This window comes from Gorilla gorilla, chromosome 4, assembly GCF_029281585.2.
Source record: "Gorilla gorilla gorilla isolate KB3781 chromosome 4, NHGRI_mGorGor1-v2.1_pri, whole genome shotgun sequence".
In the NCBI taxonomy this organism is placed as follows: domain Eukaryota; kingdom Metazoa; phylum Chordata; class Mammalia; order Primates; family Hominidae; genus Gorilla; species Gorilla gorilla.
The window spans coordinates 135,667,871-135,694,196 of record NC_073228.2 but is presented as its reverse complement, the minus strand read 5'-3'; the positions used below and the strand labels follow the sequence as shown (position 1 = coordinate 135,694,196).

General features: G+C 39.8%; 1 protein-coding gene across 2 annotated transcripts in view; it reads left to right on the top strand.

Moving 5' to 3' along the window:
* Positions 1–2,454: 2,454 nt before the first annotated feature.
* Positions 2,455–26,326, top strand: part of FNIP1 (folliculin interacting protein 1) — a 159,188-nt gene continuing 135,316 nt past the window's right edge. The window contains exon 1 of one of the 2 annotated variants that reach the window (XM_019027844.4): positions 2,455–2,845. In XM_019027844.4, coding sequence (XP_018883389.3) covers positions 2,754–2,845 — 92 coding nt within the window. In that variant the 5' untranslated portion in view covers positions 2,455–2,753. The remainder of the gene's footprint in view (positions 2,846–26,326) is intronic. The other variant, XM_019027841.4, reaches the window with a different exon arrangement.

Genomic DNA, 26,326 nt, shown 5'->3' with positions numbered 1-26,326 from the left:
AAAAACAAAACTTCCCCAAATGATTGCTCCATTAATTGACTGATAGGATCTACACTTCTGTTTACTTTTTAAAAATTGCATTGACTTTATTTTTTTGTTTACAAAAACTTCATTTTTCATTCTACATTCAAATGTTTTGTGAGAAAAATATACACAGCTCATTCTACCCTGTTAGAAATCTTTCAGCATTTGATGCCAGAGGATTATCTGAAATGTCTAGGTGAAATAGTACTGCTGTTTTGATCCTGTATTGCCCAGTAGCTTCTGGACCTTGGGTAATACACAGAGCAACTGAATGATTTTCAACCTAAGCACCTCAAATGTTACCTCCTCAGACTTTGCTGACACCCTCATTTCATTGCTTATTTCTTACTAGCTTCACAACAGTAGTTACTATCGGAAATAACTTTATATACTTATTTACTGTCTCCTCACCTAGAAAGTTAGCTCTTTTTTACTTTGGATCCCCACTGCCTAGAACGTAAATGATTGTGGAAAGAATATGTTAATATCTTAATCATCAATAAATAGTGCAATAACTTTAAATACTTATTTACTGTCTCCTCACCTAGAAAGTTAGCTCTTTTTTACTTTGGATCCCCACTGCCTAGAACGTAAATGATTGTGGAAAGAATATGTTAATATCTTAATCATCAATAAATAGTGCTTTAAAAAAGTCTTGGAACATTGAAACTCAGTATTTTGGTTGTTGACAAATTCTCAAAGAGATATAAATTCTGCCTATTACTTTTTCTTTTCTAAATATCTTCAGACCCTTATTTAGAGCATAAACTCTAGCTGCAAATCAGTGGGAGTTGGTAGCCACTTAAAGAAAATAAAATTTAATTTGTATACCTAATTAAATGAAATTCTCAAAAAGTATTTGTTTTTTGAGATAGGGCCCCCTCTGTTGCCCAGGCTGAAGTACAAGTGGCACTCACTGCAGCATTGACTTCCCACACTCAAGCTACCCTCCCACCTCAGCCACCTGAGTAGCTGGGACCACAAGTGTGCGCCGTGACCACACCTGGCTAATTTTTGTTTGTTTTTGAGACGGTGTCTCGCTCTTGTTGCCTGGGCTGGAGTGCAATGGCACAATCTCGGCTCACTGCAACCTCCGCCTCCTGGGTTCAAGCAATTCTCCTGTCCCAGCCTCCCAAGTAGTTGGGATTACAGGCATGCGCCGCCACTACGCCGGCTAATTTTTTGGAGACGGGGTTTCACCATGCTGGTCAGGCTGGTCTCGAACTCGTGACCTCAGGTGATCCACTCGCCTCGGCCTCCCAAAGTGCTGGGATAACAGGCGTGACCACAGCGTCCAGCCACACCTGGCTAATTAAAACAATTTTTTTTTTGTAGAGACAGTTGCTTACTGTTGCCCAAGCTGGTTTCGAACTACAGAGCTCAAGCGATCTGCCTGCCTCGGCCTTGCAGTGTTGCGATTACAGACGTGAGCTACCACGCCTGCCCAAAGTATTTTTATCCAGCCTTCCAACCATATACAAGTTATTTCCTAAATTTCTCTGAGGATTACATCCCATTGTACGAGCTTCCTCATCCTGGAGGGGGAGTGAGTGAATGGATGGGGTTGCTGAAAATTTATAAGATTAGTTTGATCCAAACTCTGATATATTTTGGTTCCATGGGTTAAATAAGACTGTGAGGTCACATGTGAGCAATGTTTTTCTTTTTTTAGAAAGCGTTTCTTCCCTGTAACTTGACTAAAATTCCACAGTTCCTCCCGTCTTCATACCTAAACATTAAGATAGATTTATTAAAAATCTAAATAATTAGCGTAAAGGGTTAGATATCTGTACATATATGTCTTTAGGCTTCCTGACTTCGTTGGTTTCACCTGATTTTGTTGGTTACCAAGGAAACAGCCTAACTCCTGAGCCTCCAATCGCTAGCTCTTCCAAAAGACTAATTCCCGGTGTCAGGGTTCTAGGCGCTAGTACAAACTGCCCGCAGTCCCTGCTCGAGGTCGTCTTTGCGGGGAGCCATGGCTGTGGCAGGGGTCCCGGCAGGTTCCTTCACCAGTCCCTGTGAGCCAGCCCCCGCGCTGTGCAGATCGCAGACCTCTCGCGGGCCGGCGCAGCCTTCTAAGGGCGGTCCTGGGGTCCTGGGCTCAAAGTCCAGCCTTGGCCGCGGCCCCACGGGTACGCTTGTGGGCCTTCCGTGCTCCAGGAGCCGCCAGACTCTGCCCGGCGCGGAATGGAGGTGTGAAGCCGCAGAAGCTAGGGAGGGGCTGACAAGTAAGAGTCGGTTGCCTGTGGTTCCCTACGCAACTCTGTGGGTGCGGGGAGTCGAAGGCTTCTGCACTCCAAGGCTCCTGGCATCGTCCCCGCGCCACCCCGGCGTACCCTCTGATGGTCGCTGACAGCTTCACAGGGGAGGATTGAGACTGAACCTGTTCCCGCTACACATCCCTAGCCACCTTCCAGTCCTGTCCTCTCGGCTCACGCCCCGCCCCGTGAGCTGCCACGTGACGGGACCCGTCAGTGAGCCTATGGGAGGCAGCTCCGCCCCACGCCCCCACCTTGCCCCTTGCTCCGCGCGCCGCCACGTGATGCGGCCCCCCTCCAGCCAATGAGTGCCGGCCTTGCCTCGCGCCCCGCCCCGCGCGCCGTGGCCGTTTGAAGTGACTAATTTCTGTCATATGACTGAGGCGCCCATGGGGGTGGCGGGGCGGCTGTAGGAGCAGGGGCCTAGCAAGCGCCCAGCGGAGCGACCCCTGCCTGGCCGTGGCTAGCATGGCCCCTACGCTGTTCCAGAAGCTCTTCAGCAAGAGGACAGGGCTGGGCGCGCCCGGCCGCGACGCCCGGGACCCAGATTGCGGGTTCAGGTAGGGCGCTGTGGGGCGGGGGTCGCGGAGCCGATGGCCTTGTGGGCTCCGGGCTCCAGGGGTGTTGGGGCCTTCGGTGTTCCGACCCGAGCGGAAGCGCCGCGCCGAGACCAGCATCTGGTCCTCGGTGGGGTGGAGCCGGCTGCGGGCTCGCGCCGAAGGGTTGGAGCGAGGTCCTACCTTTTATTTTACCCCACCCGCCTCGCCGTTGCCCCTTCCCCCTCCTCCCGTCGGTTTGTTTACGACCTGCCCCCAGCCACGCGCGACTCTGCTCCTCCGGACCTAGCACCGCGGCCTGAGACTTTAGGTCCACACGCCTTCCTGGCACCGAGTAGAGTTGGGCGCGGGCTGGATTGGACCTCAGCCGCCGTACTCCGGGCCGCGAAGTTCTCCCCTCCTCCCCGTGACCAGTTGTCCTCCGGGCGCTGTGTTCCAGCTCCGTTGGCGTTGTGGAGAGAGCGGCACGTTTGGCCAAGCTTCTGAGTTGAGAGAAGGCTGGAGGAGCGAGTAGGCAACGTGCCGTTCTTTCAGGTTTCTTGGACGCTAAAATTGGAGGTGTGCAGTAACCGGACCGAGCGACCTTAATGTTATCGAAGGAGAAATGTGAAACTTGAGTTTAGGGTTACTGCCGAAGGAAGACCAAATTGAATGAAATCTGGCCTTGGAATTGGCTGTAGATTCTTCCTTCTCAGAATTGTTACTGAAAAGGAGTCTTAAAATTTGAAAATGTTAGCAGAGCATTTTGTAGTGTTACAGGCTTTGTTAATTTTTCATTGTAGTACCTGTTGCTGGCAGAGTAACTTTTCAGAATTGTAAGATTTGATATAAACCTGAATTCAAGGTAAAATTTAGTCGTTAAACTGCACCTGAGGAGATTATGTCCAAACAGCCTTTATACGTATTGCAGCGTGGAAACTTGCAAATATAACTAGGCTAGATGTCAAATACCACACGTTTTAAACTTGGTAGGATAGCAAAGAGCCCAGTTGTACAACAGTAGTAGAAACAAAAAATAAAATAAAATAAAACAAAAAATAAAATAAAAATAAAAAAAGAGAATCTGTCAAATTTTGGAACAGGCGAAGTTGCCACACTGGTTTAAGAAATTTTGCTATTCTTAAAATTATTCACTCTCTCTTGCTAATGCAGGTCTCATCAGGAAAAATTCAGTAAATGCATATGGAATTGAAGAGGTTTTTCTACGTATCTGTCTTTTCCCCTGAAAAATAAATGTGTCATGCTCATCTGTCTCTCTTTAAACATTTCTTTAGTGTTTTTCCTTTGAAAAATGAAAGTGCAGGTTAGATAATACTACATTGAGCCATCTAGTAACTCAAGCGACAATAGGAAACAGGTTCCGATAGGATATTTAAAAGGTGGCATTTGAATAGACAACTGCTTTCTATTTCTGGACAAAGATTGACTTTGGGTACGTAGGTTTACAAGGCTCTCAAGTCACTCATATGAAAAAACATTTTCACGTCTGGTTTTCAAAAATGTAAAGTCTACTATATAGTTGCGTAATACTATTTTACAGTTACCAAAGAACTTTCTCATCAGTTATCTTATTTGATGTTTCACAGCAATCTTACGAGATAGAGCAAGTAGCAGTGCAGATAACTATATACTTTTGCCAGTGGAAGTAAGAATTATCTGTAAGCCCAATAACTGCAGTACATTATGGAATCGCTCACTTTAAAAATAAAACTTGTGCATGTGAGAAATGAAAACTGATGAAACAGAATAGGCATATCTGAAGGAAAAAAAACCATTCTGGTTAATGTCACGTAGCTAATAACTTACAGATCTAATCAACCCAGGGTTTTTTAAAAACTATTTCATTGAGCTATAATTTATACACAATAAAGTATAAATACATTTTAAGCATACATCGTACACAGTTGTGTACCCACCACCCCCATGAAGTTTTAGAACACTTCCATCACCCAAAAAGTTCCCTCATGCTCTGTTGTAGCCTAACTCCTTCTCACCCATGGCAGTCACTGATACTTTCTGTCATAGTCTTGTGTCTGTCTTGTTTGTTGCATTTATTAGTTCCTTTTTTTCTCACTCTGTCAACAGGCTGTAGTACAGTGGCGTGACCACGCTTAATACACCGTCAACCTCCTGGGCTCAAGGGATCCTCTCACCTTGGCCTCCCAAAGTTCTGGGCTTACAGGGATGAGCCACCACACCCAGCCAGTTCCTTCAATTTTGTCACTGAATGGTATTCCATTGTATGGCTATACCATGATTTGTTTATTCACCCACTAGTTGGAGGACATTTTTTTTTCCAGATTTGGGCTATTATGAATAATGCTGCTGTTAATGTTTGTGTATAAATCTTTATGTGGGCATATATTTTCTTTTCTCTTGGATAGAAATCTAGGAGTGGGGTTGCAGAGTCATGTGCTAAGTGTTGTGTTTAACTTTAAAAAAAAATTGTCAGACTTTTCCAAAATAGTTGTACCATTTTGTATTCTCAGTAGCAATGCATGAAGGTTACAGGTTCTTCACAATCTCTTCAATATTGATATTGTTATTTTTGTTCTTTTTTAATTAAAAATTTTTATTGTAAAAAAACATATGAAATTTACTTTTTTTTTTTTTTTTTTTTTTTAGATGGAGTCTCACTTGTTGCTCAGGCTAGAGTGCCATGATACAATCAAGGCTCATTGCAGCCTTGACCTCCTGGGCTCCAGTAATCCTCTCACCTCAGCCTCCTGAGTAGCCTCCTAAGTATCCGCCCACCTTGGCCTCCCAAAGTGCTGTAATTACAGGCATGAGCCACCATGCCTGGCCGAAATTTACTGTCTTAATCGTTTTTTTATTCTTTTGATTATAGCCATTCTAGTGGTATCTTGTGGTTTTAATTTGCATTTCCCGAAGATCATATTCAGCATCTTTTTATGTAACCCAGGTTTTTGAGTAGACTAACATTTAGTTTTCATTCTAGTATACCATGCTTTCATTGCTGGAATCCTTTTTTGGGTGTTTTGTTTTGTTCTAGTCAGCCTAAATTGTTAAATCAGGCTTGGGCGTAGTTAGCCATTGGCAACTAACTGTAGCTCAGTCCCTAAGAGGCAGTTCCTAGAGTAACCAATATACAAAGCTCAGTAATTGTAAGCCACAGCAGGACTCTAGAATAGGAGAGACTTCCGATAAAGAAGCTTTAGGAACCTTTCTGTATTGTCTTTTATGGTTACCACATTGGAAGAGATGGCCAGGAAATACCCCCTTCCCTTGTCTTCACTCTAAGGTCTCTTACCATATCGATTTCTATGTGCTTATCTAAGATTCTTGAGCTGGAGATGAGTTTGAAAAATATTATGGGGAGTGTATTTTTTCAGTCATTTATAGAATTGAGACAGTAATTTGTTTTCTCCATTTCAAGAATTTGGGAGAAAAGGCTGTTTCTAGTAGAAGATATTGCTTTATGTTCTCTCCATTTTCTTCCAGTGGAAGTAAAAAGTATAAGCCCAATAACTATAGTACATATAAAAGTGATTATTTTGGGCTGGGTTTGGTGGCTTATACTTGTAATCCCAGCACTTTCGGAGGCCATGGCGGGAGGAGTGCTTGAGCCCAGGAGTTTAAGACCAGCCAGGGCAACATGGCAAAACCCCTGTCTCTACAAAAAATATAAAAAATTAGCCATGTGTGGCAGCATGCACCTGTAGTCCTAGCTACTCAGGATGCTGAGGTGGGAGGTTGCTTAGCCTGGGAGGTTAAGGCTGCAGTGATGAGCCATGATTGCACCACTGCACTAGTCTAGCCTGGGCAACAGTGAAATCCTGTCTCAAAAAAAAAGATTGTTTTAAATAAAATTCCTGAAAACTAATTTGGCAAAGAAGGTTGTTTTGAAGTGAAATGTTTGTAGGGCATAATTAATGTTTTGTTAAATAATGTCTGGATTTGTGTTATACAGGTTGAGTATCCTTTACCTGAAATGCCTGGTTCTAGAAGTGTTTTGGATTGTGGAATTTTTTGGATTTTTGAATACTTGCATATGCATAATGTGTTTTTTCAGAGGTGGGACCTAAGTCTAAACATAAAATTCATTTTTATTTCATACATACCTTGTACACATAGCAGCACATAATTTATACAATACTTTTTAATGATTTTGTGCACAAAGTGTCGACTGCATTTTGACTCCTCACATGAAGTCAGATGTGAAGTTTTCCACTGTGGCGTCTTGTCAGTGATCAAAAAAATTTTGGACTAGAGATGCTCATCCTGTATCCCAAATATATGAACATTTATTCTGATTCTTTATATCAGGGATTCTTAAGGTACTCAGCCTTTTAACTGGTCTTTCTGTGATCACTCTTGCCTTTTTCCAAACTACCCTCAATATGTCACTTTTTAAAAAGTGCCAGTTGTGGCTGGGCACGGTGGCTCATGCCTGTAATCCCAGCACTTTGGGAGGCCGAGGCAGGTGGATCACCTGAGGTCAGGAGTTCCAGACCAGCCTGGCCAATGTGGTGAAACCCCATCTCTACTAAAAATACAAGAATCAGCTGGGTGTGGTGGCGGGCGCCTGTAATCCCAGCTACTCAGGAGGCTGAGGCAGGAGAATTGCTTGAACCCGGGAGGCGGAGGTTGCAGTGAGCTGAGATCGCGCCATTGCACTCCACCCTGGGCAACAAGAGTGAAACTCCGTCTCAAAAAAAAAAAAAAAAGTGCCAGTTATGATCATGAACAGCAGACAAAATGAGACAAAATGATGTATGGAATTTAATATCTTCATAACAGGTTTATTTTAAGGATTCAGAGATAAGTCATGTAAAGAACTTAATGTGGTGCTTAGCGCATGGCTTTCAGGAACCAGAAGTAGTTGTTACTGTTATATCAGTCTTCTGTAAAAACCACTTAGTTTGGGCCCAGACTCATTAAAGGATGGCTTTTGCCCATTCTACATAGTATGGCTTTTGCTAATTTTCTAGCCTTGACTTTTTTTTTTTCTTTCCATAATGACATTTTTTTAAAAAGCCACTATAGTATTATTGTTAATAGAATTAACAGAAATTCCTTAATAAAAGCCATTCTTAGTCCATATTCCAATTTTGTGTCATCTCAATATGTCTTTTTATGGTAGTTTTGTTTGAATCAGTCTTAAGAGTCTGTATATTGCATTTGCAGTTAGGCAGCTTAAGTAAATTTTATTCTATAACAGCCCTCCCCCACTTAAATGTGAAATTCCCCACATTCTGTGTTTGGCTTTTCCAGTCTTATGGTTTCCCAGCAATATGTGGTTTAAAAAGCTCCTCCAGGCAATTCTGATGCTCAGGTTTGCTGTAAGTTTGCTATAACCTATTTCTCTATTTCTTGTCTTTCCTGAAAACTTGAAGTTCGATTTAGATATTTTATCATATTTAGGTTCCCTTTTTTTCAATAAAATTATTTTGTAGATGTTGTGTACTTCCTGTTCATCAAAGTTACCTACCTGGTTGCCCCACTTGTAGTGATTTCAGGTGGTATCAGCCTTATTCTTCTATTACATAATTTGCCCTTTAACTAATGATTTTAGCATTCTTTGTTGATCATTGCCTGAATTCATTATTTTGTTAGAGTTTGCAAAATGGTGATATCCTGATTCTCTAATTTTTTATGCATTTATTTGCTGGAATAACTTTTATCAACCATTTGGTTACTCCTTGCTACAGAAAAGGGAGCATAAAAGATGATTTCCCTTTGTCATTTTCCAAAGTAATTGGTAATGAGCTGTTCACTGCAGGTTTTTTGTTTTAATTATCATCTTAAAAGATTATCATGAGCTATTGGATTTTAGTGTGTTTTAATCCACTCCTGTCAAATTGTCTCATATTTGGCCAATGGAAGCCTTTTTAGGTTGACTTCTGTTTCTTTTTGACATGACCTCATTAATCTTTGATAACTTCTTGCTTTCTTCTGGCCTATGTCTTAATCTACACTCCTCCTTCTAAGAGTTTATCACCTTGGATTTATTTTAGATTCTGGGATGTGCCAAGCTGTACTGCTCCCTGTTCTTGACATAGTCCCTTATACCTTTTTGTTTGGCTTTTTGTAGTGATCATCTGGGCTTATTCTAATTACTCCTTCCTCCAGGAAGCCTTTTCTGATTTCTTCCAGACTAGAGTAGATCTGACTGTAACTTTGTTTCATAGCTTATTGCATGCCCTTCTGTGACATCTGTCATAGTTGTCATTGTCCACGTCTCTCTTCTTTGCTTACTTGAGCCTTTTCTTCAGTATTAAGCATCAAGATTTGTTTTATAGTCAGAACTCTGTAAATTCACATAATGGGTTGTGTATGGGGAATAGATGCCTAGGTTTTTGGCTGGAGCAACTAAGTAGGTGCCTTTTTTTTTTTTTTTTTTTTTTGAGACAGGTTCTTGCTCTGTCGCCCAGGCGGGAGAGCAGTGGTGCGATCTTGGGTCACTGCAACCTCCGCCTCCTGGGCTTAAGCCATCTCCCCACCCCAGCCTCCCGAATAGCTGGGACTGCAAGGTGTGGGCCATCATGGCTGGCTAATTTTTTATTTTTTGTAGACACGGGGTTTCGCCATGTTGCCAAGGCCGGTATAGAGGCTGATCTTAAACACGCTATCAAAAATAGCCACCTTCTCCCCATTTTCTGTCAGAACCCACACTTTATATCCATTATAGCTCTTTTAATAATTTATTATAATTTGTCTCCCCCAAGTTCACATTGTTGTGCCAGTGGACAGCACAGTGCCTGAGCACATGCTGAGGAAATATTTGTAGAATGAATAAATGAAATAACAATTTTAAGGGCAGAGGGAGAGGGTCAAAAGTTCTGTTTTGGATATTTGGTCTGGTTTTAATTGCCATTGAGATACCCACGTAGAGATGACAGTTTAATAAAGTCAATCTGGAGTTCACAGTAGAGATTGGGATTGCAGATATGAGTTTGTGTGTATGGTTAGTATTAAAACTACAGAATGGATGAGATCATCTAGGAAAAGGGTGTAGATAGAGAAGTGGAAGGGACGGAGGGCTTCGCCCTGAGGATGTGTTAAAATACACAGATCTGAGAGAGGAAGATATACCAAGAAGATAGATAGGGAAAAGCCAGGGATGTGTGGTGTTAGGGAAGCCAAGAAAAGAAAGTGTTTAAAAAATGATAGAGTGAGTGATAAATTGTTTGTTTGTATACTGGTTGCTGACAGGTCTCGTGAAATGAGAAACAGAAGAGTGTCCATTATATTAGTCAAGATGGAGGAAATTGGTGACCTTGATGGTTTTTTGGTAGGGAGGATAAATGTTTGGGGGGAAAAGTGAGATAGATGTGGAGTAAATGTGAGGAAATGGCCCCACTACTTAACTTTCTATTTATTATTTCTATAGGAGAAATAATCTGTAGTGCCGAGTTATTTTTTCACTTTCAGTGTTCTGATTTTATGTCACATTTTGAGCTTCTGAAGTTCTTAAAAGCTAGCTTCATAATATTACCAACAATTTTAAGAATCATGTTTCAGAAGTTTTGTTTCTTAAATGGGATTTTTAAAAATTTGTCATACCCACAAGAATTTTTATTTTACTTAATTTATTTTAATATATGTATTTTTAATTGATTGGATTATACACTTCCCAGCCTCTTGTAACCACTATTCTACTCTACTTCTATGAGATCAACTTTTTTAGTTTCTGAATGTGAGTGAGGACATGTGGTATTTGTCTTTCTGTGCCTAATTTCACTTAACATCATGTCCTCCAGGCTCATCCATATTGCCGCAGATAATAGAATTCCATTCTTTTTAATGGCTGAATAATATTCCATTGTGTATATATACGACATTTTCTTTATCCATTCATCTGTTGATGGACACTTAGGTTGATTGCATATCTTGGCTAGTGTAAATACTGTTGCAGTAAATATGAGTGTGCAGATATTTCTTTGACATACTAATTTTCTTTCTTTTGGATATATATTCAGTAGACAGATTGCTGGATCATATGGTAGTTTAATTTCACAGTAAGAAGTGCAAATATTATAATTTTGGTTGTTAATTTTATCTGCTTTTTCATCCCTAAGTAGTGGAATTAGATTTGTTTTTTAAACTGGGTTTATTGAAAAAAAGAGAAAAATACAGCTTTAAAGTGTAGTTTATGAAACTTGGATATCACTTCTTTTTTTTTTTTTTTTTTGAGACAGAGTCTGTCACCTAGGCTGGAGTGCAGTGGCACAATCCCGGCTCACTGCAACCTCTGCCTCCTGGGTTCAAGCAATTCTTATGCCTCAGCCTCCCGAGTAGCTGGGATTACAGGCACGTGCCACCACGCCCAAAAATTTTTGTATTTGTATTTATTTATTTATTTTAATTTTTGTATTTTTAGTAGAGATGGGAGTTTCACCATGTTGGCCAGGCTGATCTCAAACGCCTGACCTCAGGTGATCCGCCCTTCTTGGCCTCCCACAGTGCTGGGATTACAGGCGTGAGCTACTGCACCTGGCCTTGGATCTCACTTCTTACTAATATAATAATTATCTTAAATCCTATTGATTTTAAACTTGCTTAAAATAACTTCCCATGTAAAACATAAGATAACCTCTTTTATTTTAAAGGAGTCCTAATCTACTCTCTCTTGATTTTGTTTCTGTTTCTGGGACCACCATTCTCTTAGTCTACCAAGTTGAAAATCAGAGATCGTTGTTTATTCCTCCTAGTCTTTGATTGCCACATTTGCTCATTTGTTTTTTTTTTTGTTTTTGTTTTTGTTTTTATTATACTTTAAGTTTTAGGGTACATGTGCACACTGTGCAGGTTAGTTACATATGTATACATGTGCCATGCTGGTGCGCTGCACCCACTAACTCGTCATCTAGCATTAGGTATATCTCCCAATGCTATCCCTCCCCCCTCCTCCCACCCCACAACAGTCCCCAGAGTGTGATATTCCCTTTCCTGTGTCCATGTGATCTCATTGTTCAATTCCCACCTATGAGTGAGAATATGCGGTGTTTGGTTTTTTGTTCTTGCGATAGTTTACTGAGAATGATGGTTTCCAATTTCATCCATGTCCTTACAAAGGACATGAACTCATCATTTTTTATGGCTGCATAGTATTCCATGGTGTATATGTGCCACATTTTCTTAATCCAGTCTATCATTGTTGGACATTTGGGTTGGTTCCAAGTCTTTGCTATTGTGAATAATGCCGCAATAAACATACATGTGCATGTGTCTTTATAGCAGCATGATTTATAGTCCTTTGGGTATATACCCAGTAATGGGATGGCTGGGTCAAATGGTATTTCTAGTTCTAGATCCCTGAGGAATCGCCACACTGACTTCCACAATGGTTGAACTAGTTTACAGTCCCACCAACAGTGTAAAAGTGTTCCTATTTCTCCACATCCTCTCCAGCACCTGTTGTTTCCTGACTTTTTAATGATTGCCATTCTAACTGGTGTGAGATGATATCTCATAGTGGTTTTGATTTGCATTTCTCTGATGGCCAGTGATGATGAGCATTTTTTCATGTGTTTTTTGGCTGCATAAATGTCTTCTTTTGAGAAGTGTCTGTTCATATCCTTCACCCACTTTTTGATGGGGTTGTTTGTTTTTTTCTTGTAAATTTGTTTGAGTTCATTGTAGATTCTGGATATTAGCCCTTTGTCAGATGAGTAGGTTGCGAAAATTTTCTCCCATGTTGTAGGTTGCCTGTTCACTCTGATGGTAGTTTCTTTTGCTGTGCAGAAGCTCTTTAGTTTAATTAGATCCCATTTGTCAATTTTGTCTTTTGTTGCCATTGCTTTTGGTGTTTTGGACATGAAGTCCTTGCCCACGCCTATGTCCTGAATGGTAATGCCTAGGTTTTCTTCTAGGGTTTTTATGGTTTTAGGTCTAACATTTAAATCTTTAATCCATCTTGAATTGATTTTTGTATAAGGTGTAAGGAAGGGATCCAGTTGCAGCTTTCTACATATGGCTAGCCAGTTTTCCCAGCACCATTTATTAAATAGGGAATCCTTTCCCCATTGCTTGTTTTTCTCAGGTTTGTCAAAGATCAGATAGTTGTAGGTATGCGGCATTATTTCTGAGGGCTCTGTTCTGTTCCATTGATCTATATCTCTGTTTTGGTACCAGTACCATGCTGTTTTGGTTACTGTAGCCTTGTAGTATAGTTTGAAGTCAGGTAGTGTGATGCCTCCAGCTTTGTTCTTTTGGCTGAGGATTGACTTGGCGATGCGGGCTCTTTTTTGGTTCCATATGAACTTTAAAGTAGTTTTTTCCAATTCTGTGAAGATAGTCATTGGTAGCTTGATGGGGATGGCATTGAATCTGTAAATGACCTTGGGCGGTATGGCCATTTTCACGATATTGATTCTTCCTACCCATGAGCATGGAATGTTCTTCCATTTGTTTGTATCCTCTTTTATTTCGTTGAGCAGTGGTTTGTAGTTCTCCTTGAAGAGGTCCTTCACATCCCTTGTAAGTTGGATTCCTAGGTATTTTATTCTCTTTGAAGCAATTGTGAATGGGAGTTCACTCATGATTTGGCTCTCTGTTTGTCTGTTGTTGATGTATAAGAATGCTTGTGATTTTTGTACATTGATTTTGTATCCTGAGACTTTGCTGAAGTTGCTTATCAGCTTAAGGAGATTTTGAGCTGAGACAATGGGGTTTTCTAGATATACAATCATGTCGTCTGCAAGCAGGGACAATTTGACTTCCTCTTTTCCTAATTGAATACCCTTTATTTCCTTCTCCTGCCTGATTGCCCTGGCCAGAACTTCCAACACTATGTTGAATAGGAGTGGTGAGAGAGGGCATCCCTGTCTTGTGCCAGTTTTCAAAGGGAATGCTTCCAGTTTTTGCCCATTCAGTATGATATTGGCTGTGGGTTTGTCATAGATAGCTCTTATTATTTTGAAATACGTCCCATCAATACCTAATTTATTGAGAGTTTTTAGCATGAAGGGTTGTTGAATTTTGTCAAAGGCTTTTTCTGCATCTATTGAGATAATCATGTGGTTTTTGTCTTTGGCTCTGTTTATATGCTGGATTACATTTATTGATTTGCGTATATTGAACCAGCCTTGCATCCCAGGGATGAAGCCCACTTGATCATGGTGGATAAGCTTTTTGATGTGCTGCTGGATTCGGTTTGCCAGTATTTTATTGAGGATTTTTGCATCAATGTTCATCAAGGATATTGGTCAGATTCTTCAGTAGCTTCAGTTCTTTTTCATTTTCCACTGTCATCACCTTATACAAACCGTTGATGCCTTTCTTGAAACTTTGCCATTACTTTCCCACTTCTTGTGTGTTCTGTGTTCCCCTCCACACCATACTACTACTTTTTTCAGCAGGAAGACAGGGTCTCACTGTGTCACCCAGGCTTGAGTTGGAGTTCAGTGGCGCAATCCTAGCTCACTGCAGCCTCAAACTTCACTTCGAGCAGTGGTCCCACGTTGGCCTCTCAAAGTGTTGGGATTACAGGTGTAAGCTGCTGCACCTGGCCCCACACTGTTCTTCTAAATTGATTTTCCTAGATCATAATTCTAATCAAAACACTCAGAAGTCTTGACTCCTCATTAAGCAATGAGGATTGATCTGTGCTGCACACTGTTTTATGTGCTTTACACCTATTAACTCATTTAATTCTCACAATAGCTTTATAAAGAGGTCTGATTATCCCTGTTTCATTGATGAGGAAACAGGCATAGAGAAATTAAGTATCTTACCCCATGTCACATGGCTATTAAGTGATGAAATTAAGATTTGAACTTAGATGTTTAAGTTCTAGAGCCTTTGTTCTTAACCAAGTTCAAAGTCCTCAGTTTGGCTTATCAGCCTTTTATCAAGTTGTAGCTGGTGTGATGGACTTGATGAGTTCCGATCCATGCCCCAGTACTGCGGGTTGTCTGTGTGTGTGCTTGCATCTCTTAATTCTGAAATCAGACCACTTGGTTTTCAAACTCGAGTTCTCACACTTAATTGCTGAGTCCTCAGGCTTCATTCTCTTTTGTCATTAGGTAATGCTAGAAGCAGTGCTTCTTGATCTGTTATCTCATACCACTCTGCCTAGGAGACAAGACTCTGTACTCCAAGATTTTCAGCAAAAGTCCTAAACTCAGTGCTGTTTATATCACCCTTGAACTTATTCATGGTCATCATGACCTGATTGGCTTAGGCATAGACTACCTATTTTGGTTACTGTGGCAAGGGGAATGGAGTTGCTCTGATTGTGGTAGTACATCTGGAGCTAGTAGTGAGGTCAGTCTCCCACAAAATGCTGGTTGAAGAGGGGGAAGTAGATACTGAAGAGATAGTCCCAGTATTTATTATACCTACCTTCTGATAGTTGTTTTGAGGATTAAATGGCATAGTAGGTACTCAGATGTTAGAATTTCTTCCCACATCCCCTGCTTTAGTTCAGTATGTGCTGTTATAACAGAATACCAGAGACTGAGTAATGTATAAAGAAAAGAAATTTATTAGGCTCATAGTTCTGGAGGCTAAGAAGTCTGAGAGCATGGTGCTGGCAGCTGGTGATCCCGTGGAAAAAGGCATCACATGGGCAAGAGAGAATGCGGGTGAGAGCAAGAGGGGGCTGAACTCACTTTTATAACAAACCCACTCTCAAGATAATGACCTTAATTCATTTATGAGGGCAGAGCCCTCATAACCTAATCACCTCTTAATAGTCTCACCTCTCAGAATTGTTGCATTGAGGATTCAGTCTCTGACATGGGAACTTCGGGGACACATTCAAACTATAGCACTCTAATCCCCCAATTTCTCCTTTCCAGCCTTCATTTTAGTTTGTCCTCTAGTGGTGGCCTCTAATTAGGACCATTTGATGTTTCTTGAGAATAATCTGTTTCATGTGTTTGCAAACTGCTTGGAATACTTTGGATGTGATGTATTTTACAGCTCCAGTAGAACCCATGTTTTTCCTGTATTTCTTCATTGTGGCAGATGCTTGTGTTTTAGTTGCATTTTTATGTATCTATATTAATACTTCACTAGATTGTAAGTTCTATAAGGGCACAGCCTTTGTCTAACTTAGTGCTGTACTTCTGGTATCCAGCTCAAAGAAGGCATTCAATAAATATTTGATGAATGAACAAATGAATAAAAATAGTCACTGAACTGAAAAAGTTCTAATTCATTTAACAAAGATGCTTCTGTTTTGTGTTGCTTGCCTAAAGTTATTCATTCAATGAGCAATTTAAGCAGATTTTTCTTTGACATCATTGTTTATCAATTTAAAGGAAAATTTTATATATTTTGATTTTTTTAAACGTTGCAAGAGTGGCCTCATTTTCCAGAATAAGTTTCCAGAATAAGTTTTGGAATCGGTTATGACTCCCATAAATAAGGATTTTGTATGTATTTTGATTAATTTCTAGTTACTTTAGAATATAAAACAGAAACTGCACATTTGTAAAAAATAGACATTATTTGTGAATAATTTAAATATTAAAAAATAAATATTTTCAAAGAAACAAGGTCTCACTTTGCTGCCCAGGCTGGGCTTAAACTCCTGGGCTCAAGCTATCTTCCTGCTTCAGCCTCCCAAGTAGCTGAGAATACAAGTGTACACCACTGCACCCGGCTAATATTTTAAATTTTTTTTAACGAAATGCCTGAACATTTTTTAAAGATTAGATAGTAAAGCCCCATGTTAATGTACCATCTGTGACACGATCAGTTCCAGTCATGGAACTCCTGACTGGCTAAGTGGTGAAGCTCGTTACTTGCTAATTTTTTTTTTTTTTTTTTTTTTTTGAGACGGAGTCTCTGTTGCCCAGGCTGGAGTGCAGTGATGCAATCTTGGCTCACTGCAACCTCCGCCTCCGGGGTTCAAGTGATTCTCCTGCCTCAGCCTCCTGAGTAGCTGGGATTACAGGCGCCTGCCATCACGTCCGGCCAATTTTTGTATTTTTAGTAGCGGCGGGGTTTCACCATGTTGGGCAGGCTGGTCTTGAACTCCTGACCTCAAGCAGTCCACCTGCCTCAACCTCCCAGAGTGCTGGGATTACAGGCGTGAGCCACTGTGCCTGGCCTACTTGTTAAAATCTGATTCAAAATATTATGTGTTGAATTTTGCCCTGCCCAATAGCGTTATAGCAGAAATTTACTTATGATAGTAGTTCCCTGTCCCACCGTGCCTCAAACCCAGTCCTGATCTTAGAGGCAAACTGCTTTTTCAGTTACTTTTGCTGTTTTTTTTTGAGTATTTACTTTAATATTTTTGTTTTTATTATTATTTTTTTGAGAGACAGTCTCACTCTGTCGCCCAGGCTGGAGTGCAGTGGCGTGGTCATGGCTCAGTGCAGCCTCGATCTTCTGGGCTCAAGTGATCTTCCCACCCCAGCCTCCCAAGTAGCTGAGACCACAGGCAAGAGCTACCATGCCCAGCTAATTTTTATTTTTTGTAGAGATGGGCGGGGGGGGGGGGGGGGTCTTACTTTGTTGCCCAGGCTGGTCTCGAACTCCTGGGCTCAAACAGTCCTCCCATTTTGGCCTCCCAAAGTGCTGAAATTACAGGTGTGAGCCACTACATCCAGCCTTCTTTTATAGTTTCAAACAAATTAAATATACTGTTTATTATTGATTTATTATTTCCTGATAATTAAAGATTTAGGTCTTTAACACATACACACATACATACCCTTCTCCTTCATTCTTTCAAATATTAGAATTTTTGGTTGAATGATCAAAATTAACTATATTGTTGTATCGTAAATGTCTGTTCACTGATGAGCTAAGTGTATTTTATGTTTTCTTTCCTTTTGAAGGTAATTGCTGAATTTTTGTGTGTTTCGTTTTCTTTGAAATCATTAGTATTTCTATATCCTTCAACGGCTCCATAAAACCTCTAAAAGCAATTTATCTCTTAGTCAATTATCTGACAGATAATCAGTTCATATTGTTTCCTCCTGGATATGTCCTTTTTTGGAACCTTCCAGCCCTCTCTGGCTCCAGTCTGGACTGCTGGCCCTGTAGGTATGCTCCCTAGTGTTGTCAGGAGGCTTCCTTTGTCTTGTCTTGGGAATTACTTTGCCCTTTTGTTTTTCCTTCTTTTTTTTTTTTTTGTTGGGGGCAGATTACCCATTGACTGGCTTCCATGGCTTCTTCCTCTTTGGATTATTCCTGTGTTTCAGTGGACCATATCTATCCAGGAGATTCCTGAGAATGAAAGGGTGGGAGATAAATTTTTGAGACTGCAAGTCTGAAAATGTCTTTGTTCTATCTTTATGCTTGGTTGGCAGTCTGCTAAGTACACAATTCTAGATTGAGATTCATTTTAAGTCAGTAATTTGAAGGCATTGCCCTATTGTCTTGAGCTTCCAGTATTGCAGCTGAGAAGTCAAAAGCCATAACTGACCCCCAAGAAGCTTTTTGGGGGTTTTCTTGATTTTTCTCTTTACCTTCATTCTGAAATTTCAGTGATGTACCTCATGATTTTGTTTATTTTTGTTTTTTAATTCATTTGCTGATATTTGATGGGGCTTTTAATCTGGAGACATTTTAGTTCTAAGGAATTTTCTTACATGATTTCTTAGATTGCATCACTTCTTTTTAGAACTTTGGATCCTCCAGGGACAGTCTCCCGTATTGATCTTTCAAATTTCTTTTTTTTTTTTGTTTTGTTTTTTGTTTTCCTCTCCTAATTTCTGACTTAGTTTTCTATTCTACTTCTAGGAGATTTCATTTTTTGGGGGGTGAAGTGTCTATTTTTATGTCAGTTATCATGTTTTTAGTTTCCAAGAGCTCATTCTTATTCCTTTTCATAATTCTCTTTTTTCAGATCTGTTTTTCAACCTCTTTCTCTGAAGTCCTAATGACCATGAGTCTGGTATTTCTTTGACAGTTTCTGAAGAGAATACACCTCTGTTCTGTGTAAAGGATGGGGTTAGGAAAGGGAACTTCATAGTATATAAGCATACATAGGTGATATTGCGTGTTCAATTCTAGGCCAGTAAATATTGCCAAAAAGTAAGCTACACAAATTTTTTGGTTTCCTAGTGCATATAAAAGTTACATTTACACTATGCTGTAGTCTGTTAAGTGTGTAGTAGCATTATGTCTTAAAAAACAATGTGTACCTAACCTTAATCTAGAAATACTTAAGAAACGGGCCAGGCGCAGTGGCTCACGCCTGTAATCCCAGCACGTCGGGAGGCCGAGGCGGACGGATCACTTGAGGTCAGGAGTTCGAGACTAGCCTGACCAACATGGTGAAACCACCACGCCTGGCCTAGCCTCCACTTCTAATTCTAATTCTCTTGCTATTTCCACCACATCTGCAGTTACTTCCTTCACTGAAGTGTTGAACCCCTCAAAGTCATTCATAATGGTTGACTTCAGCTTCTTCCAAACTCCTGTTAATACTGGTATTTTCACCTCTTCCCATGAATCATGGATATTCTTAAATGGCATCTGGAATGATGAATCCTTTCCATAAGGCTTTCTTTCCCTCCCTCCTTGCCTCCCTCCCTCCCTCCCTTCCTTCCTTTCTCTTTTTCTTTCTTTTTTGTTTCTTCATTGAGACAGAGTCTAGCCCTGTTGTTCAGGTTGAAGTGCAGTGGCGTAATCTTGGCTCACTGCAACCTCTGCCTCGCGGGCTCAAGCCTCCCACCTCAGCCTCCTGAGTAGCTGAGACTACAGGTACTGCCACACCCGGCCAATTTTTGTGCGTGTTTGGTTTTTTTTTTTTTTTTTTTTTTTTTGGTAGAGTCAAGGTTTCACTGCGTTGCCAAGGTTGGTCTCGAACTCCTGGGCTCAAGAGATCCTCCCGTCTCAGCCTCCCAAGGTACTGGGATTACAGGTGTGAGCCACAGTGACCGGCCTCCAGAAGGTTTTCAATTTTATTTTCCCAGATCTATCAGAAGAATCACTTATTTATGGCAGCTGTAGCCTTACAGAATGTATTTCTTTTCCTTCTTTTTATTTTTCTTTTTTTAAGAGGCAGAGTCTCCATGTCGCCTAGGCTGGAATGCAGTAATGTGATCCTAGCTTATTGCAGCCTTGAACTCCTGGGCTTAAGTGATCCTCCCACCTCAGCTTTCCAAGTGTCTAGTGCTGTAGGTGTTTGCCACGATGCCTGGCTAATTTTTTTGGTTTTACATAGGGTCTTGCTATGTTGTGGAGGCTGGGCTTGAACTCCTGGCCTCAAGCAGTCTTCCCACCTTGGCCTCCCAAAGTGTTGGGATTTACAGTCATGAGCCACCACACCTGGCCCTAAAATATATTTCTTTTTTTTCTTTTTCCTAAAATGTATTTCTTAATTAGTAAGACTTGAAAGTCAGAATTACTCCTTGATCCATAGGCTGCAGAATGGATGTTGTGTTAGCAGGCATGATAACAACGTTAATCTCCTTGTACATCACCATTGGAGCTCTTTGGTGACAAGACGCATTGTCAATGAGTAGTAATATTTTGAAAGGAATCTTTTTTTCTGAGCGGTAGGTCTCAACAGTGGGCTTAAAATACTCAGTTAAACCATGCTGTCAGCAGATGTGCTGTCATCCAGACTTTGTTGTTCATCTATAGAGAATAGGCAAAGTAAATTTAGCATCAATCTTAAGGGCTGTAGGATTTTCGGAATGGCAAATGAGCTTTGGCTTCAACTTAAAGTCACTAGCTGCATTAGCCCCTAACAGGAGAGTCAGCCTGTCCTTTAAAGCTTGGAAGCCAGGCATTGATTTCTCCTGTCTGGCTATGGAAGTCCTAGATGGCATCTTCTTCTGATATAAATAGGCTGTTTTGCCTACACTGATAATCTGTTATTTAGTGTAGCCAGTGTCATCAGTTATCTTAGCTAGATCTTCTGGGTAATTTGCCTTTTTACCTTGTAATTTTATGTTAATGGAGATGGCTTCTTTCCTTAAACCTCATGAACTAACCTATGCTACTTTCAAACTTCTCACCTCTCTCAGACTTCATAGAGTTGAGAGAGTTAGGGCCTTGCCCTGGATTAGGCTTTGGCTTAAGGGACTATTGTGACTGGTTTCATCTTCCATCCAGACCATTCAAATTTTGTCCCTATCAGCAATAAGGCTGTTTCACTTTCTTACCATTTTTTTATTCACTGGGGTAGCACTTCTGATTTCCTCTAAGAACTTTTCCTTTGCATTCACAACATGGCTAACTGGTGCAAGAGGCCTGTCTTTTGGCCTGTCTTAGCCTTCCTTACTACGCTTGATCATTTCTAGCTTTTGATTTACAGTGAGAGATGTGCAACTCTTTCTTTCACTGGAACACTTAGAGGCCATTGTGGGGTTATTAATTGGCCTAATTTCCATATGGTATGTCTCAGGGAATAGGGAGGCTCCAGGAAAGGGGGAGAGATGAGGAATGGTTGATGGAGCAGTCAGAACACACACAACACTTACCAATTAAGTTTGCTGTCTTATATGGGCACATTTCCTGGTGCCCCCAAAATAATTACAATAGTAACATCAAAGATCACTGATCACAGATCACCGTAATAGGTAAAATAATAATGAAAAAGTTTGAAATATTTTTAGAATTACCAAAATGTGACACAGGACAAAAAGTGGCATGTTCTGTTGGAAAATGGAACCAACACAGAGTTGCCAAAAACCTTCAATTTGTAAAAAAAAAATAAAAATAAATAAAAATTAAAAAAGTGGTATCTGCAAAGTGCAATAAAGCGGAGTTCAATAAAATAAGATGCCTACATAGACTTCTGTTCTGTGCCTTTTTCCTCCATTCTTGAAGGTACCTTATGCTTCCAGGGACTTTGCTTCTCTGGGTTCTGAGATGAATCCTGTGGTTGCTCATTGACACTCCCATATATAGATATTTAGGATGTAGTTACTTGTGTTTTTGAAAATTCATTTGCTAGATTTGCTAGTTTTCATCTTTCAAATATTTATTGAAGTCTCTACATTTGATATTTTCCTGTCATATTCTCTTTGTCTTAAAGATACATACATATATTTCATTTACTGTCATTTTAGTGGGCTTTGAATGTGTCAGTGTCCCTTGCTTACATGGATTTCCTGAAAAATTTTAAAGCTTATATTATTATTATTATTATTATTATTATTATTATTATTATTTTTGCTAGAGACAGGGTTTCACCATGTTGCCCAGGCTGGTCTCAAAACTGCTGGGCTCAAGGGATCCACTCACCTCGGCCTCCCAAAGTACTGGGATTATAGACGTGAGCCCTGCACCCATTCCTAAAGCTTTTTATTATCAAAAATTTCTAACAAAAATGTAAAGAGCATGCTCTAACATCTGCCATTACCCAGATTTCACATTTATCAACATTTCTGGTTTTTTGTTTCATTTTTCCTCCACCTTATTTTAAATATTAATACTATTACTGTTGTTTTGGTTGGTACTGTATTTTAAAACAAATTGTAGACATCCTATCATTTCTTTTTATTTTTATTTATTTATTTATTTTTTTTTTGAGACAGAGTCTCACTCTGTTGCCCAGGCTGGAGTGCAGTGGTGTGATCTCGGCTCACTGCAAGCTCTGCCTCCCAGGTTCAAGCGATTCTCCTGCCTCAGCCTCCTGAGTAGCTGGGACTACAGGCGCACGCCGCCATGCCTGGCTAATTTTTGTATTTTTTTTTTTTTTTAACTAGAGGTGGGGTTTCACCATGTTGGCCAGGATGGTCTCGATCTCCTGACCTTGTGATCCACCCACCTTGGCCTCCCAAAGTGCTGGGATTACAGGCGTAAGCCACCATGCCTGGCCACATCTTATCATTTCATGTATATATCCTTGAATATGAATCTTGAAACAATTACTAATAGATCTAAAAATGAGCAGTGATTCTTTGATATTTAATACTCAGTCCATGTTCAGTTTTCCTTGATTGTCTCAGAAATGACTTTTTAGAGTTGGATGTTTGAAATAGGATCCCAAAGTTCACATACTTATTTGTCTATAGAATGTTCCATATTTTGGATTTGAGTCTGATTTCTTCCTCACAGTATACTTTACCTTGTTCCTCTGTCTACATTACTTTCTTTAAATTGAGAGTTAGATCTAGAGGCTTGATTAGATTCAGAGTCAGATTTTGTTTGTTTGTTTCCCAAGACAATGTCATAGGTGGTGGTACGTTGTTTTTTTTGTTTTTGTTTTTGAGAGGGGGGTCTTGCTTTGTTGCCCAGGCTAATCTTGAACTCCCAGGCTCATCTTGAACTCCCAGGCTCAAGCAGTCCTGCAGCCTGGGCCCCCCAAAGTGTTGGGATTACAGGCGTGAGCCAAAAAAACAGAAAGTACCAGAAAGCACAGAACCTCAGGTTGTCACATTTCTAGTGGTGCTAAGATGGATCAGTAGGTTTATGGGGTGTCAACCTGATCCTGCCATTATAGGGTTGCCTATCAACCATTCACCTCATGGTTTTAGCATCCATTGGTGATGATTACAGTAATTATTATTTCAGTGATGCTCAAACTTTAGCATTCATCAGAATCACCTGGAGGACTAGCAAAAACTTAGAATGTTGGACCCCACCCCCAGGAATTTGTATTTCTAACAAGTTTTTAATTAGTGCTAATGTTGTTAGTGTAGGGACCACACTTTGAGAACCACAATATGATATCATTAGTGGTTGCAAAATAAAGATTTGATAGTTTGCATTTCTTCTGAAATAAGTTTTTTCAGTAAAGATAGTATATATGTTTTATTTACCAATTTTCAAAATAATGATTTAGTGTTCTAGCAGATTTCAGAGGTGACCAGTGAACTTTTTTTGGTTGATATTTCCTTTTTTTTTTTTAGTATTTGATTCAGTCTATTGCAGTCATGATATGTTTTTGTGAATCATCTTTGGCTGGTGGGAGCCTTTTAGATGGGCACCTGTTTTCCTCTCACATTACCTTAGTAGTTTTTTTCGGGCACCAAAGTGTGTTATTCCAAGCATGTTTTTACGACAGGACCATTTTTCCCAGCGATTCCAGTTCCTTTTGGTAGGAACAGCATTTAGTATCACACTGTATTCTAGAGATCTTCATTGTCACTGGTCATCATTATTTCTAGGTGTTTTCAGAGTACAAAACAGAGATACAAAATTTCTCTTGTTCAAAAAAAAAGTTAACTGAAAGTTCCAATTCAAATTAAATTTTGTTTTAATTTTTAAAATATTATATTTCTTTTATGTTGAAAATTCTGTTTTCTAACAGTCTTACTATATTTAGTTTATTGTATAACATATATATATATGTATAGTAGCTTCAGAATAATAATAGTGCACCACCATGCCCTGCTAATATATCTTAGACAATTTTTTTAGTAGACACAGAGTCTCGCTATGCTGCTTCGACTGGTCTTGAACTCCTCAGCTCAAGTGATCCTCCCACCTCATCCTCCCAGAGTGCTGGGATTATAGACATGAGCCATGCACCCAGCCTAAAGTACAATTTATTGAAGGATAACATGTATTCAGAAAAGTGTACGGATCGTAAACATACACCTCAGTACAGTTTCTGAAAGTGAACACACTTTATATAATATATAATAAGCACCCAGATGCAGAAGCAAACTGTCACCAGTGTCCTGGAACCTACTTCATTTGCCTTTCTAGTTACTCTCCCTCATCTTTGCCTGGGGTAACCACTATCCTCACTTCTAACAGTATAAATTAGTTTTGTCTGTTTAACTCTGTGTAAATGGAATTATGTTCCAATTTTAGTATATGTGATGTGGAAGCAAGCCCAGTGGAATCATATTGTAATCACACACTACTGTGTTTGGCTTGTTTTCAAGGTATTTCAGATTTATTCATATTGCCACATGTAGCAGTTGCTGCTGTTTAGTATTTTGTTGTGTGAAGATACAATTTACCCAGTCTATTGATGGAGTATTGTTTTTCAGTCAAAGGGTTATTTCCAGTTTTTGACTATTAAGAATAGTGCTGCTATGAATATTTTTATATATGTCTTTCGGTGGACAGTTGCTGAATACTTTAGCTGATAGTTTCTCTTCAGCATTTCTATGTTTGGAATATATGTTATATGACAGTTCCAAAGTTACACACATTGCATTCCTAAATATGTTGTGTAATACACATTGCACATGTGTCAGAATTATATGTTTAACCCCAGTGTAATTGTGGATGTAGAGGATATAGATGAAACTACACCTTACCATATAAAATATGCAGAAGTACACCAGTGACGTCAGTTTTGCTATGGTTGCAGTAAGCAGTGCAGTTCTACAAATTTACCATTTTAAAAGCATTTTGTCAAACTTTCTGGATACAAAGATGCTGCCAAGGAACTCACAGCCTAATACATGAGTTAAGATATGAACATAGCATACATTATTTTGCATTGTGCTGAAGTCATTTAAGTACCAGAAGGAATGTGTGAAGTGCTATAGTAGATTAAAAATGTGGCATATCTATAAACACAGATTTAAAAGGTAAGAGAATGTAACTTATAGCAAAATATTTATTTGTAGCTTATGTGTCAGGCAGAATTTTAAGGACTTTAGATATATTAATTCATTTAATCCTCAAAACAACTCTACAAGGCTGGGCAAGGTGGCTCCTGCCTCTAATCCCAGCACTTTGGGAGGCTGAGGCGGGCGGATCACCTGAGGTGAGGAGTTTGAGACCAGCCTGGCTAACATGGTGAAACCCCGTCTCTACTAAAAATACAAAAATTAGCCGGACGTGGTGGCGGACGCCTATAATCCAAGGTACTCAGGAGGCTGAAGCAGGAGAATTGCTTGAAACCGGGGGGCGGAGGTTGCATTGAGCCGAGAGTGCGCCACTTCACTCCAGCCTGGACGAAAGAGCGAAACTCCTTCTCAAAAAAAAAAAAAAAAAAAAGTTTATATATATATATATATATGTATATATAGATAGATAGATAAATTCAATATGGAATTATTAGATAATTGATACATATTTTATTTTTAAATGAACTGTTTTATTATCCTTACTGTTACATTTGTGTATAAAAGATGCTTTGGGATTTTACTTTTTTTCAGTAAATATATACTGATAAATGTTTACATGTTAATTTAAAAAGCTCAGAGGAAAGATTATTCAACTTTCTGAAAACATAGCATACACAATAAATAACTGTTTGCCAGGGGGCAAAAAAAGCTCTGTTGTCTTCTAGTACCAGTTGGTATTACGTAGGTTTGTTTGCTGTCTCATATCTTATTTATAGAAGTTTGGAGCTGGAAACTAGATACTAAACAAACAGTAATGTTCCACTGTGGTTTAACTATGCATTAGAATCCTTCTTTGATCATAAGTATTTTTGCATATGCTTCTGTGAAACTAGCAACTTCGGAGAAACTGGCAACTTGCTTGGATCAAATCCATTTTTATATACCTTAATACCGAAGCAATATGTAGCACACCTAAATGTACTGATTTGTTTAGATAATATTTGTAAAAGCTTTGTAACATTACTAATAAGTTATAAATTAATAGAAGATACCATAGCAGTTAGAGAGCATGAGGAAACATTTATGGGTATCATATGTCTGACTTTAGAAGCTTTGCAGACTC